Raw genomic sequence first — 16,533 nt, forward strand, 5'->3', positions numbered from 1 at the left:
ATTACATAACTTGTTCATAAGTGACAAAGTCCAGACATGACACTTTGATTTCAACCACTATACTATACTGCTAACTCATCAATTCTTAATAAGAGTTGCTTCAGAGAAATGTCTCTTCAGGTCCTCTGCCCATTTTTTAACTCAATTTTTTTTTTCTTGGTGTTGAGCTGTTTGTGTTCTTTGTATATTTTGGATATTAACTCCTTATCAGATATATCATTTCAAATTTTCTCCCATTCTGTAGGTTGCCTTTTTGTTTTGCTGATGGTTTCCTTTACTGTGTGAAAATTTTGTTGACAGTTTTCATTTGTATTCAAGAGAGACTTGCCTGTAAATTTCCTTTCCTATAATATCATTGTCAAAAAAATACCATTCAAGTATAGTATAATAATTTTGCTGACTTAGTGATTTACCCTCTTTGCCAATTCTCTGAAATTTTTTTTTTTGAAAGTTCAATGATAATTACTGCTTAAATATCTGGTAAAATTTTCTGATTTAATCCATTTGTACCTTAAGATTATTTGTATGGTAATTTTTTATTGAATATTTAATGATTATAGTGGTGTAAAACTTACTTTTTTTTTCTTGTCTAGGTTTTAGTAATTGAAATCCTGTTAAGTAACAAAAATTCTTAGAAGATAAAAAATTGCTGCTTAAAACTATGAACAAAGTATCTCTTCAATAATTAGATTAATATTTGTGAGTTCATTTATTTGAAATAAAATTAATTACCTTAATAGTTACTAACTGATTTGAAATAATAAGATAAGTTTACAAGTCATATGAGGATTAGGACTATATTTAGATGAAAGAGTTCAAAAGAAATAAGACATAAAACCAGATGTTTGATATTTAGAACCACATATACGATTTTAGTATTGCAGTTGCTACTTCCAGCTATTCATCCAGAAATATCTAAAATCTTGAATTAATTTTAAAATGCTGATCTTAGGGTATTTGGCACATGCAGAATACCAAAGATGATGGCTTTAGTGTTTTTCTAGAGTGTGTACTGACAACATTTAGACATTGGTGTGATGGATTCTTTTATATTTGACTCTTGAGTAAACTTTGAATGATGGCAAATAAATAATTTAATATTATTTGCATGTTTAGAAGTCTTAGAATAGCTATTCTAATAACACTGCAATTGTTAAATACACTGTAGGAGCCATTACATTTTTACTTGCAATTTATTTCCATTAGTTATTTCACTATAAAAATTAATTCAAATAATATTTAAGTTTTCCATTATAGAGATTCCATTTACTAAATCCTTTATTGTAATACCTATAAAGTAGTAGTCTATATTTAGGAAGGCAAATGATTATGGAGGGTAACACATTTATGTTAAATATGATGCCAGTGGTGGGCTCCGTTGAGATAGGCATGGCATTTATCCATTTTCTCTTTGAACAGAAGAAAGGATTGCTTTTCACGTGTCTAGTAATCCCTCCAGTAGCAGTGACTATTCATCCTAGTAACAACATAGTTAAGTTTATAGAAAATATCGTATCAGTTAAGACAAAATATGCAACACTAATATTCAGAAGAGAAAATAGAATTGTGAGTAATAAGATTATATTTTAAAAATATAAATCATTGCATATGACACCAAAACAACAGGTGAGAAGATAAATAGGTAAATTGGATGACATTAAAATAAAAAAAAAACTACTTTGCAGCAAAGGACACAATCAAGAGAGTGAAGAGGTAACCCACAACATGGAAGAAAATATTTGCAAATCATGTCTGAAAAGGGGCAAATGTCCAGAAATGTAAAGAACTCCTACAGTTCAACAGAAAACCAGATTTTAAAAAGGGGAAAGGATTCAAATAGATATTTCTCCCAATAAGATATGCAAATGATGGGGCACCTGGGTGGCTCAGTCGTTAGGCATCTGCCTTCGGCTCAGATCATGATCCTAGGGGCCTGAGATGGAGCCCCGCATTGGGCTCCCCGCTCAGTGGGGAGCCTGGTTCTCCCTCTCCCACTCCCTCTGCTTGTGTTCCCTCTCTCACTGTGTCTCTCTCTGTCAAATAAATAAAATCTTAAAAAAAAGATATGCAAATGATAGTAAACATAAATAGGAAAAGATGTTCCACTTCACTAATCCTTAGGGAAATAATAAAAAACACAACGAGATACCATCTTACACCCACTAGGATGGTTGTTATTAAAAATACTACTACTAGTAGTATTAATGTTGATGAGGATGTGGAGAATTTAGAACTATCGAGCATTGTTGTTGGGAATATAAAATGGTGCAGCTGCTATGGCAAACAGTATGTTGGTTCCTAAAAAAATTCAAAATAGAATTTTCATTTGATCCAGCAATTCCATTTTTGGGTATGTACCCAAAAGAATTAAAGACACGGACTTGAACAGGTATTTGTTCATTCATGTTTATAGCAGCATTATTCACAATAATGTCAAAAATGTCGAAAGCAACCCAAGTGTCCATCAACAGATGAATGCATAAACAAAACATAGTATATACACACACTGCAATATTATTCAGCTTTAAAAAGGAAGGAAATTCTGACACATGCTACCACATGGATGAACCTTAGGGACAGTATGCTCAGTGAAAGAAAGTAACAAAAGGATGAAAATGGTATGATTCCACTCATATGAGGTACCTAGAGTAACCAAATTCATAGAGACAGGAAGTAAAGTGGTGGTTGGCAGGGGCTGGAGGAGGGAGAATGGGAAATTAGTGTTTCATAGTTACAGAGTCTCACTTTTGCAAGATGAAAAGTTATGGATGGTGGTAATGATCACACAATAATATGCAGGAACTTAATACCACTTAAAAACATCATAGATTTTATGTTAGGTGTGTTTTACCAGGATTTAGAAATGTATATACACACACTCAAGTCATTTTAAGCGGCATAGCTTTAAAAAACACACTTAAAGAATAGAGAAGAGAAAATTAAAGGTAGAAGAGGCTTTGTGGACATTGATAATTAAGATCTAATCAGAAAATATTTTTTGGAGCTTTTTCATACATATTAAGGCCTATATTGTGTTATTATGTATCATTACGTAGATAACCATATATCTAATTATATAATTACATATATTGCAAAAATCTATTGTGTGCTTTTTGGTGATGAGGGTTTTCTAGAGATCATGATGAGAGGAACTATATACAAGAAGCTCAGTTCCAATATTTTGTTTTGTTGCAGATCTGTGGCCACTTGTTCACATGGTTTCGAGGCACAATGAAGCATGCTGGCTCTTGGAAAATTTGGCTCTGGGTGGTAATGCTTCTGCTTCCTGCTTCCATTTCCGTGACGGTCAGGGACAAGTCAGGTATCCAGGCCACCTCTTTTGTCCAGTCACCAAATGTTATTTATAGCCTGTCAGTTATTTTTAAAATCATTAAAATACATTGTTGGGGATGAGGAGGCCATAGATTAAATCTGCTAGTACAAAATAAAGAATTCATTGTTTTTCCCCATTGACCTTTTATGTTGCACATTGAGAATTTCTAAAACTACCTCATTTTCCCATATGCATATTAGGCTAAATAGACTTTCTTTTCTCTCATTGATATTTAAAAATATAAATGTATGTGCATGCTTCTCTTTGTGTATTTTTCTCCTTTTCCCTTTTGTTAAAAGTTATTCAAATTAGAAATATATAAGTCTATCACTAATTAGGTTTAACCAGGAACATGCCTAATCTTAATTAGAGAAAAGGGAAAAACAGAATAGGAGATATAAAAAGAAACGTAGTTTAATTATATGTAAGTTTTATAATATCTCAGATGAAATGAACAAAAGATTAACAGTCGTTAGAGCACTTTTTGAACTAAATAGATATTTATTTGCTGTTGTTAAGTTATGAACGTCACAAATGTTTCTAAATGACTTGAAGGCAGTTTGAAACATTTACTCTCACCTCTGATTTTTAAAAATGATTATGTGGCTAATTTGGAAAACCTCTCTTGAACTCTGAGTTATAAATTGCTGATCTAGACGTACTTGTAAGTCGAACTAGACACATTGGAGAAGCCATTTGCTAAGCAAAGAGAGACTTCAACTCTTCTATAGAAAGGATCACATAAGATGTATTCTGACGATGGTCACATATGATGATGTATTCTGAAACCGAGTCTTACTGTGTTTATTCTTTTGAATATATCTTTAATACATTTTGCTAAACAGGTATAAACACAGCCTGGTAGAGGCTTTTGAGTTTGAAGCACATATAGAATCAAAACAGTCTCTTATAAAGATATAACAAGTCTTGGTCTCTCTGCGTTATGTAAGTCTTTATGACTTTTATATTAATTTGGCAGGAGGCGCATTTCCTAATAATCCACATGAAAGTTTGAATATTCTACCACTGTATCAATGATATCCTGAGGCTGTCACATATTTTGGGGGGAAAACACTTTCTCTCTTCAGTGAGAAATAAATCAGAAGTGACTCAGACAAAAGGAAGTCCATAGGATAAGGAGGGTTCGTTCTGATAATGTTGCTACTTTTAATTTCTTTATGTCTCTTCCTTTTAAGAACACTAGCAGGTAATGCGATTTGCAGCTTAAACGGAGGGGATAGGACTTCTTTGGTTAGAAAGGAAAATGAATCTCTGGTTGAGCAGGACATAGTTTTTAGGGACATGCTAGTGCATAATAAATGTTCTTCATAATGATTTGAAGGATCTACAATAAATGTATTTATAATTTTAGTTTGAGCAAAAATCATCTGGGGTATTGATTTCTAAATCCCACTCTGAGGCTGCCATTATGCAGGACTGGCTGGGGTGGGATTCAGCAATTTACATTTTTAACAAGCTCCCCAGGTGAATCTAATGCAATGTGTCTGACTTGGAATATTAATTGACATTTTTTTCTTCTTTTTTCCTTTTCTTTGTCTTGCATCTTATGCTACCATATTCCCTTTATTTCATTTTCTTTTCTTTTATTTTTTGTTATTTTTGTCTCTAGTAACTCTTTCTTAAAAAGTTGTGTGTTTAAGGTAAAAACACTTAACACTTAAGAAATATCTCAGTGTGCAACTCAGTATTGTTGACTATAGGCACAATGTTACACAGCAGATACCCAGAACTTAATCATCTTGTGTGACTGAAACTTCCCCATTTTGGGATTCCCCAGAATGTTCTGCTTTTTCAGCTTTGGTATCTCAACTCTTTAATCGGGTTATACTATATGTAGGACTCCTGAAATACATATATCCTGGTCCAATTAACTGTACCAAATTGATCTTTCTGAAAGATTTTCCTAGGAAGTATGAATTCAGAGTTAATCTGAACTCTAACAAGATTCACATAACATGAAGCACTGAGGGAAATTAATACAGACAAAAATGAAGCATTGATTTTTATCAGGCCATTTGAGAGAACGTGTTCCTGAAGCAACACATCCTGAATGTGCCATGGAAATTGCTTAACTTCAGGTATCCTTTGCATTAATTGAAAATGTCAGCACAGCGCTGTCACGGGGATTATTGAAGAATATGACACGCTGGGCATGGCCTGACAGGGGGCTCTCCTTGTGTCTTGTGTCTCTGATTCACAAGTGCAAAGTTCCCTTTTTAGTTTCCTCATGTGCAGACCTGCGCGTGTGGTCACTAACCATTTACCGGAGGGAAGTGATTACATCTAAAAATAAGATATAACAAATCTGAGGGAGAGGCTAGGGTTTCAACTCTGGAGTCTGTGAAGTTGTCAGCAGTCTACTGTTAAACCTAAATATACGAAGGATAAATTGAGCCTTCTAATTGCTTTATTTTAGCTCTATGGAATGCTTAATTATACTTGGGATATTGTTTCTGTTGGGGCAGAATTCAAGAGTAATATGGAAAGGTTCAATACGCCTTGAATTTTAAAATCTTGAAGCTATTAAGAATTCAGTTATTTCTTAATCTTATCAGTTTTACTATTGAGATTGTGAGTTAAGGCATATTTATACATTTTCATATTGTAGGTAAACAATTTGAACGTGGCAGTTTCAGCTCAGTTGTCAAAAGAGGGTGGGGAAGAGAATTAAATTAAAAATATACATTATGTAGATCTTAAAACTTGTTTTATTCAGTTTCTTAAAACTTTCCACTATGATAGAAGTTTACATATATAGAAAAATTAAAGGTTCTTCTTTTTGTTCTACTTTCCTAAATCTGGTCTATGGCCAAAATACTGAGTTACCATCAAAAGTAATAAAAACAGAAAACCAGGGTAAGGAAAAGCAGCAAATCCGTCTCCCAACCCAGGGGCTCCTGGGTGGCTGCGTAGGTTAAACTCTGTGACTCTTTGATTTCGGCTCAGGTCACAATTTTAGGGTTGTGAGATGGAGTCCCTCCTTGGGCTCTGTGCTGGGTGTGGAGCTTGCTTGAAGATCTCTCCCTCTCCCCCATCTAAAAAACAATAAACAAAAACCCAAACCAAAACAAAAAGCCAGACTTGAAAGGAGAGATGATAGAATGCCATTTCTTTTTCTTGTGGTAAAACATCAGGTTAGAAAACATCTTTTTCATATGGTAAAACATCTAGATGGAATTGATTATAAACTTAGGCCCTAGACCATGAGCATATACATTGTAAAATTAGTTTTTTGTAAATTACAAGGAAAAACTGTTATTCTGAAATTTGGCTTTTATTAACTGACGCACACTGCACTCTTAAACTCAGCGTAGGAAGTATGCTATCATATAGAATTTTTATTTTGTGTTTTTAAGAATTCCTCATGTTCAATATGGTACTGTGTAACTAGCAAATACACTTTGTTACTCCTAAATTTTTAAAGTGGAGGAAAGTTTCCCAATTATTAAAAAAAAAATATATATATATATAGCTCCTAACAGGTATTCCTTGGAGGAACAGCTTTGTATTAAAACAATAACAACAACAAAAACAAAAAAAAACTCACAAGAAGCTGTGAAGATTTTGTGACCTTTTGCGACTTTTTTGTTAAAATAGCTGTGTTCTCACTTCTTTTTTTACTTGTTTGGTCACTTTTCCATATTATTTTTGTTTTATTTCGGTCTGATGAACTTTACCTCTATTTGTTAACCAGTGTTTTTCTCCTTACCCAGGATACTCTATAATCCTTTACCAGGGGTGTTATCCAAGTACGAAATAAACAGGAGGTCTTCGGGCAACGAGTAACAATAAAATAAAAAGGCCTGCTTCCTCCTCAGTCCAACAGAGTCTGTTTTAGCCTTTTTTTAAAAAAAATGTGAAACACTTAAAGCTTCTTCTTTGCTCTGTTTATGAAAAGAAAACAAACCAGTTCTGCATGTGTGGTAAATTGCTACTCTTCCCCTTCCCAACTCTAATCATGAAGCAAAGGTTGTGTTATAGGTTTTGTCACTACAATAAGGAAAACAATTTTCCTCAATGCCTGTTAGAAAAGAAGAGTGATGGGGGTGCCTAGGTGGCTCATTTGGTTAAGCATCTGACTCTTGGTGTCATCCCAGGTCTTGATGTCACAGTCATGGGTTCGAGTCATGGTGCTGTCAGTTTTTTAAGTTTTAGTCATTTAGCAGTATCTCACTGTGGCTCAGATTTGCATTTTCCTGATTATTAGTGATGTTGAGCACCTTTTCATATGCGGGTCGCCAATTTGGATCTTGAGTTTTGTGAAGTGCTTCAATTTTTTGTGCATTTTCAAAATAGAATTTTCAATATTTTTCTTAGTGATTTATGAGAGTTCTTTGTATGTTTTGGATATGATACGTGATCAGATATACGTATAACAATAGTCTGTATTGTATGATACAATCTATGTCTCTATGGTTCTATAGGATCTAGGGCTCCTTTTTACTCTTTTAATGTTGTCCTTTTACTTGTAAGTCTTTTAATTTTAATGAAGTCCAGTTTATCAGTCTTTTGTAATCTGTGCTTTCTGTATCCCTTTAAGAAATCTTTGCTTCCTCAAGTTCATGAACATCTTCGGTTTTTCTGTAGTCCTTTATTGTTTTACCTTTCTTAGTTAGGTCTAATATCATCACTAATTTATTTCTCTGCATTGTGTGAGGTAAGAGTCAAAGTTCAGTGTTTTCCTATGTGGAGATGCAGTTCACCCAGAAACATTTACTGGAAAGACCATCCTTTTCCCACTGAATTACAGTGGCTCCTTTTTGGCAAATAAGAGAACCAACATGTACACAGGTCTGTTTTTGGACTCTCTACGCTGTTCCACTGACCTCTTTAGATGTGCACTAATCCCACATTATAAACATTTCTGGTATCTGATAGTTTAAGTTCTCCAGCTTGTTCTTCATTTTTGCCTCAATTCTTCTAGTTTTTTTGGAGTTCCATATAAATTTGAGAATCAGCTTGTCAGTTTCTCTCTCTCACACATACACATTCACCATATGCCCCCCCACTGGGACTTTTAATTGGGATCGTACTGAATCTAGAGATAAAAGTGAGAATTGACATTTTAAGTCAATTGAGTTTTCCAGTGTAAATACTTGGTTTATCCCTTCATTTATTTAGGACTTAATCTCCCTTGACAATGTTCTTTAATTTTCAGTACAGTGATCTTGATGAGATGCTGTAAATGACTATGCTTTTAGATTAAAAAAAAAATTGGTAATGTTTACAGAATATCTAATTTCACTATCATTTTGGACCCACATTCCCCTTAAGACCTCTGAGATAGGAGTTTCCAAAGTAGCTAAGTAACTACAATTATTCAGTACTACAATTTCATGTATGTGCATTGCAACTTTTAAATATGATTAAATGACAGCGCTATTTAGAATCTGATTTATTTTTCTAGTTAAATATATTTAGATGATACCCTGTTACCACCCCTGAAGTTCATGATACATTTGTTAAATGAAGGGCTGAGTAGCTGAGCCGTTGAACTTGGGATTCAGTACTTGCCACTTTTCATAGAGCAAGAGATCCATTTAGTTCTAAGCAGTTTGTCTCCCATCTGTATTGAAAACTTTTAGATCATTAAACACAAATGAATTTTAGACCTGGAGAGTTAAGGTTGTGGTTGTGTGATGCCAAAATAGTTAATTAATTAGTCGTTGATAGTTAGTTTTAAGAATATCTGTCCAGTTATACAGTTACCTTGGCATAGTCTAAAAATTGGCCACATTTTTGTCTGAATTAACTATTACCTTCTTAGAATCTATCCTGCATTAGATTTAAACAAACCTCAGATAACCAAAACTTAATGCATGCATGTTCGTTACTCTATTAAGATGTTGTGGTAGTGTTGAGTATGTACACTCACTATGAGTGGAGACTAAGTTTATCTTTTATTTTTTAAAAATTATTATTAGGTGCGCTATCACATAATTAACACTTTCTCAATGCTTTTACCCAATTTTAAAAATTATATGCCACTTTTGTATGGCAGATGTCTTTGCTTTTTAGCTTTGTTGTGATAACTTCCATGTATATTGCTGCTTTAGTCAGTTCAGGCTGTCCTGAGAATACCATAGGCTGCATGGCTTAAAGAACAGACATTTATTTCATGCAGACCTAGAGACAGGGAAGCTTGAGATCAGGGTTCCAGCATAGCCACGCTCTGGTGAGGGCTCTCCTCCCGGTTTCCTTATATGATAGGGAGTGGAAGCGTTCCTGTTTCTCCATCCCCTTATAAGGACACCAATCCTATCAGGAAGGCTCCACTTTTATGTCCTCATCCAAGCCCAATTACTTCCCAAAGGCCCCACCTCCAAATACCATCATATTGGGGATCAAAGCTTCAACATATGAATTTTAGAGGGACACATTCAGTCCATAGCAGTCCCCTTCTGATCTAAAGTTCAGTATCACCTGACAAGGAAACCTGAATCAAATCTGTATTCAAATATAATATTGGTTCATTTGTTTTAATATTAGAATATGTTTTGAATATAAAAATTTAATGATGTTGAAGCTAGATAATTTCCTAATGTCAAAAATATATAGCAACAATTAGAAAGTTAGAGCAATAGTAGTCGTAATAGTAATAATAATAATAATAATAGTAATAAAACCTAACTCAAGTGTTGACTCTGTACCAGCCATATGAAATCCTCACAAACGTACTCTGAGGTGGGTAATATTCTTATCCTCAATCTATCGAACTTTAGTAAAATGGTTTATTATTTTCATTTTATCTTAAGTTTCTAATTGTATTGTCTGATTCAAACTTATTTGAAAAAAAATCAACTAAAAATGCAGTGTACATTTTCAATTTTTAATTTTTTTTTAATAGAAAAACAGTGTCCTTTACTGAGAACAGAGGGACATCAGTTTACCCAGGACAACAAAGATAAACTTGAAGTTTCAGGTAAGCATTATAATTCTTGGCAAAGAAGTGTTTTGTGTGAAATTCTCACCATATGTGTATTAAATCACAAGGGTCTCTTTGACATTGTAATTTAAGATGATAACATCAATATGAGAGATTAAAAATAAAGAAGATAAATGATGTAGAAAAAAATGTTAAGAGCAGAGTACTATATTAACTAAGAACAACTAGCCTCTTAGAGGAAAAAAAGAAAGTTATTTAAAATTATAGAAGTTGTATCCATTGTAGAAATTTTGAAAAAAGAGGAAGAAATTTATGAGAAAGATCTCACTACCCAAAGATAGCCATAATTCCCATTTTGGTGTGCCATTCCTCTTTCTTCCTCTGTCTTCCTTTCCCCTCCCTCCCTCTCTCACACACACATATATAATCGTTAATATGTATATTGAAGTTGAAATCAAAGCATTTCCCCACATCAATATATATTCCTCTAAGGCATGATTTTTTTAAAAAGAAGACTGCTTACATTTCATTTGAATCGTTGCAGTATTTTTTACTTAACTAATTTCTGTCTTTAGACATTAGAGATGTTACAATGAGCTGCTCTGATTATTTTCTTAGGATAATTGCTAGGTCAAAGAAAATTAATATTTGAGTCTTTTGAAACATATTTCATCCTCTTGTATATATACTAAAAGGAGAAAAATGAAATCAAGTAATTTTGGTGATCCCAAACAACAGGATTTTATTTGAAATAAATCATTCTATAGATAAGGACAACAACAAAAAAGTCCTATTTACAGATATCAGTATCTCTGTGGTTTCCTAAATTTAACAAAATTACTGGGTTAAATCATTTGTCACATTTTATAGGTTTTGACCTAGGAGAGCGCTTTTCTCTGAGACGTGCATTTTGTGAAGGTGATAAAACCTGTTTCAAATTGGGAAGTGCATTTCTTATTAGAGATACCATGTAAGTAAAATAATAATTTTTCTTTACATTTTAATAATACTATGTAAACTATTTTCTAAGGAAATTACAACTAATTTGTTTAAAAATAAAAATTTTCTCAGTGGTATCATACTTACTTGAATGCTGTGGTAAGTGGGCTATTTTTTTTTAATTTATTTATTTTTTCAGCGTAACAGTATTCATTGTTTTTGCACAACACCCAGTGCTCCATGCAATACGTGCCCTCCCTATTACCCACCACCTGGTTCCCCAACCTCCCACCCCTGCCCCTTCAAAACCCTCAGGTTGGGGATGCCTGGGTGGCTCAGTGGTTTAAGTCTCTGCCTTCGGCTCAGGTCATAATCTCAGGGTCCTGGGATCGAGCCCCGCATCGGGCTCTCTGCTCAGTGGGGAGCCTGTTTCTCCCTCTCTCTCTGCCTGCCTCTCTGCCTACTTGTGACCTCTCTCTCTGTCAAATAAATAAATAAAATATTAAAAAAAAAAACCCTCAGGTTGTTTTTCAGAGTCCATAGTCTCTTATGGTTCACCTCCCCTTCCAATTTCCCTCAACTTCCTTCTCCTCTCCATTTAAGTGGGCTATTTTTATATTTGTTGTTTTTAATAATCCCTGCAATCTGATCTTATTCTATGGTGTGAATGCCATTCACTGATACAGATATGGGTATAGTCTTTGAAGAATAGAAATTAAGTTCATTTTGAAGAAGTATTATTTATGTTTAAAATAGATAGAACCAAAGCAAGATTTTCAAATGTGAACTTTAAAACATAAGATGCAATGTAGAATTAGAGACAAAAGTCTGGTATTTATTGTAATCATTTCTACATTTAGTATGCTTCATGATAAATTAAAACAAAAGAACATAGCCCTTAGGTATTCCTCTTCTATATTATGTGGAATACATAGTAATATAAGATGATAACGTGACTATAAGATGGCCTTGATACACACTGTATTTCAAAATTGAATTACCAAAGTTTCCCTTTGTTATCTTTAATCTGTTCGTTTCCCACTGATAATTCTGAGATTAAAAGAAAAAAAGTATCACGTGCCATTAAATACTGACAATTGGTCAGGGCAATAATACTTCCCCCATGGTCCATATGTGATTGCAGGATGGATACACAGTAATTCAGAAAACTTGAGTCATCCTGAAAGTAGATAGAGCATATATGGTTATGATATTTAGTCTTTGAGTCTAAGAGGAACATTCCAATTTATGAATACACTGCAGTGAAAAAGCATTAAAACTCTGGTTTAATCCCCAACACAGATGTTTTTGTGTGAAAACATATATGGATGTTTCCTCTTCTTGATGAGTAGCCTAATATTTAAGTTACCAGACAGGGTTGCTGAAAATCTTCACATTTGAATTCTCAAAGGGAAATAGCATTAATCATCTTGTTGCCTATTCTCAGATGCTCTGTGTAAACTAACTCCCTCGCTCACCTTTTTTTTTGAGAAAACTTTCTTTTAAACCTTCATTTTGTGATACTTTAGATGCATTTAGTTTAATGATGTAGTTCCTTAAAAGTAAACTGCACATTAATTGGTAAGAAATAAGAATGTTAAGGAAGAGAGTCATCTGCTGTTGGGGGATAGAATGGATTCGTCAGGTGGGGCATTTCAGCAGATAGGACTGTACTCATATGTATCATATATAGAGAGATTTAGATTTTTTTTAACTAGTAGTAGATAATTTTAATTGAAGAATTTAAGAAAGGCAATAATTCTGTTCAAAAATTAAGGTGCATTTTATCTCCTGCCTTCTTTCTGACAATTTAAACTCCTGTAGTTCTGTCTAGGTGGCTAAAGGATTGGAGGGAAAACTTTAAAATTAACTGGAACTGAATATAAGAAGATTTAGCTAATTTTAGGTAGTTACACTGGAAATCTTGCTGCCACATTTAGGCAATGCTGTTCCCCATTGATTTTGCGTGGTAATAGATATCGGCCACAGTCTGACACTTAGTTTCCGACCTTTAGCTCTAAATCATTGAGTGATCCCTGGGCTATCAATGGAAATAAATTCCCTGGCTCTGCAGAGCAGAACCCTGGTACCTCTACTACAGGAAACTGGAGGGTATCTGGTTAAGCTGACTAGCCAGTGTCAAGTAGCTTGGCTCATCTCCATTTACATTTCATTCACTGAGCCAAGTATGCTAGGAGGCTTCTCTTGCATGATGCCATTTTGATTTTTCAATGAGACTGGAGTAAAGTTGCAGCTATTTATGTGTTTGTAAATAAGCTGCCTTGCAGAATCAATATGGGAAAGGCAGATGCTATTTTATATGGAAAATGAGGATTCTTTCTGTGCCTGAGATGATTTTTATAGTTCTGTCATCTTCCAGCTGAGATTCATGAGGGGAGAGATTTAATGAGCATGTTGGTCAGATACTTTTCGGCACCCTCAGTACCTTGAGCCTGGCCTAACAGGGGAATCCCAAGGGCAACTCTTGCAGGGACCCTACAGATACACATTACTCTACACTTAAAGGTGACACAGGCTCAAGGAACATCTGAGGGGCTTTGTATGTTTGGTCTTGTTTTAAATTTGTATCCATTTCTTCAGTAGCCCTTGGGATAGCAAATGAAAATATTGGTTAAGAGATTGCAGGTGGCATGCTACCTGGTTTTTTGGAATTATCTTCTAGAGGAGATTTCCTTTTCTTCTTGTATCTCCAAGTATCCCTGGTTGTGCAAAAGAAATAATTCATTATTTATATATATGTTGAGAGCTGTATCCCAGATGATTATCCTCTGATTATCTTTAAATTGTGTTTTGGCAATTCCCCGGGCAAAGTGGTGAAATTTTGGGAGAAAATGTACACAAAACGTGCACATACTTCGGAGCACCTTATTTTCTTGGTGTAGTGTAGTTTTTACCTTTTTTTAGTTGCTTCTATAGAAACATGTTTTAAATAAAAATGTGTCAACGAAATACAAATGTCTTAGTAGTTGAATATTTTATGAGCCGATAAATGTTGAATTCCCACATGTTGTTGATTCTAAAGGGGCAAAACTCTGTTTTTTGACTGGCCAATGGGGAAATCATTTGATTTCAAATGTAGCAGGGAAGCAGAATTTCCTTATTTGTTATTGAATTCAAGGATAGTAAAGAGTCTTATTCCTTAGGTTCTGTAACTGAAGGCTAGTGGCTCTCCACAATACTGTGTTGAGAAGGATTTTGAGGCCATATTAAGTTCAGCAGATTAGAATATTGTGACCCATTAGCCAAAAGAGGGAAGATGGGAGGGCTTATACATGTTTCTAGTCTGTAGTCTCTCTGATTGCGGATGATTCCTGTGAGCTGGTGTCTTTTGCAACTGAAACAGTTCCTAGGAATGAAGGGGAAATTACACTATGTGTGAAAAGATAATCAACACCAATTAACTTTAATAGGTTTTATGAGCTTGGATAGCATAGCTAGAGATAGTGGTGTAATGGACAGATATAGTCCCCTTAGCTTTTTTGCCAAATAAATAAATCTCCAGTGAAGAGGAATCTTCACTCTCTGTCCCTCTCTTTCATTAAATTGGTGGTTGCTTTCTGGAAGTAGGGGCTATTTAGTTTTACAGCTTTACACAGGAAAAAAAGAGCTATTAGGAGCTATTTTCATTTGCATTTCATGTTTCTTTAAAAAAATATAATAACCCTCCACAAGTAGGAAATGCCAAATTACATATTTGCAAGATGGGTAGTGTTTCTGAGGAGTTGTTGAAGTTCTCTGAACCGTAACAGTTCCCTTGGAAATAATCCTAAATATGGGGAAAGCTGCTTTGTGTGTTGTATCATGATCCATACCTTGTGTGTGCTAGTGTTGAAAGATTCACCCCATGCTTATGTCTTTTCTACATAAACTTTTACATTACCTCCAGATTTTTATCATTATAAATAATGCCACAACATGCAGGAAAGTTGTTTTTCTCTGTGTTTAGAGTTATTTCTGTAAGACTGATTTTTCACAGTGGAATTACTGGTTCATTTTTAGACATCTTGATACATACTTCTAATTATGTTTCATCCTTGTTTTCCCCTTCTATTCTGTATAATACCCAATATCTTCAGCAGCATTAGATGTTATCATTTAAAGATTTTGTCATTAAGTTTTGTTTTTTCAGCTAAAGTCTTGTAGCAATTGCAAATAAAAGCTGTAGCTTACTATATAAGAATGAGGGGTTCCTGAAATGTTTCTGTCCCGCTAAAGGGTGAATAAGAGGTGACATTCAGTAGTCGTTGTAGTGAATCCAGGGTAGTATAGAGCTGCCTTCTTGCCTTCTTTTTTTTTTTTTAAGATTTTATTTATTTATTTGTCAGAGAGAGAGAGAGAGAGAGAGAGGCAGGCAGAGGGAGAAGCTGGCTCCCTGCTTAACGAGGAGCCTGATGCGGGACTTGATTCCAGGACCCCAGGATCATGACCTGAGCCAAAGGCAGATGCTTAACCGACTGAGCCACCCAGGTGTCACTAGAACTCTCCCTTTTTATTCAACAAGCATTTAGTGAGCTCACTATGGACTGGGCCCCTTACGAGGCTCTGTGATTACAATAGTGAAAGAATGTGCGTCTAGTCTTGCCTTCTGGAACCTGCTGGAGAGACACATGATGCAAGGAAAAACTGCACTTCTCTCTTGGGTTGACCAAAGAAACTGAAATATGTTGCCTTCTGTCATTAGGCATAGGCCATGGAACTCAGCGTCACCACCCCATTCTCTTAGAAAGGCTAAACTTCCTTTAGCATTCCACACAGGGCTGATTTTCAATCTTTCCCTCATGAGGGCTGGTTTTCTTTCTTTCTTTCTTTCTTTAACATATAATGTATTATTTGTTTCAGGGGCACAGGTCTGTGATTCATCAGTCTTACACAATTCACAGGGAGCACATACCCTCCCCAGTGTCCACCACCCAGCCAGCCCATCCCTCCCACCCCCTCCCCTCCAGCAACCCTCAGGTTTTTTCTCAAGATTAAGAGTCTCTTATGGTTTATCTGCCTCTCAGTTTCATCTTGTTTCACATTCCCCTCCCTTCCCCTATGATCCTTTTATCTTGTTTCTTAAATTCCTTGTATCAGTGAGATCATACGATAGTTGTCTTTCTCTGATTGACTTATTTCACTTAGCAAAATACCCTCTCATTCCATCCAGGTTGTTGCAAATGGCAAGACTTTTTTGATGACTGCATAGTATTCCATATTGTGTGTGTGTGTGTGTGTGTGTGTGTGTGTGTGTGCCACATCTTCTTTATCCATTCATCTGTTGATGGACATCTAGGTTCCTTCCATAGTTTGGCTATTGTAGACATTGCTGCTATAAACATTCGGGTGCAGA

At 34.9% G+C, this 16,533-nt stretch overlaps 1 protein-coding gene across 1 annotated transcript in view; it reads left to right on the forward strand.

Annotated features, from left to right (window-relative positions):
- Positions 1–3,231: 3,231 nt before the first annotated feature.
- Positions 3,232–16,533, forward strand: part of COL19A1 (collagen type XIX alpha 1 chain) — a 314,993-nt gene continuing 301,691 nt past the window's right edge. The window contains exons 1-3 of the mRNA XM_046006085.1: positions 3,232–3,322; positions 10,203–10,277; positions 11,112–11,211. Of these exons, the coding sequence (XP_045862041.1) occupies positions 3,232–3,322; positions 10,203–10,277; positions 11,112–11,211 (266 nt within the window). The remainder of the gene's footprint in view (positions 3,323–10,202; positions 10,278–11,111; positions 11,212–16,533) is intronic.

Source organism: Meles meles, chromosome 5 (assembly GCF_922984935.1).
Source record: "Meles meles chromosome 5, mMelMel3.1 paternal haplotype, whole genome shotgun sequence".
In the NCBI taxonomy this organism is placed as follows: Eukaryota; Metazoa; Chordata; class Mammalia; order Carnivora; family Mustelidae; genus Meles; species Meles meles.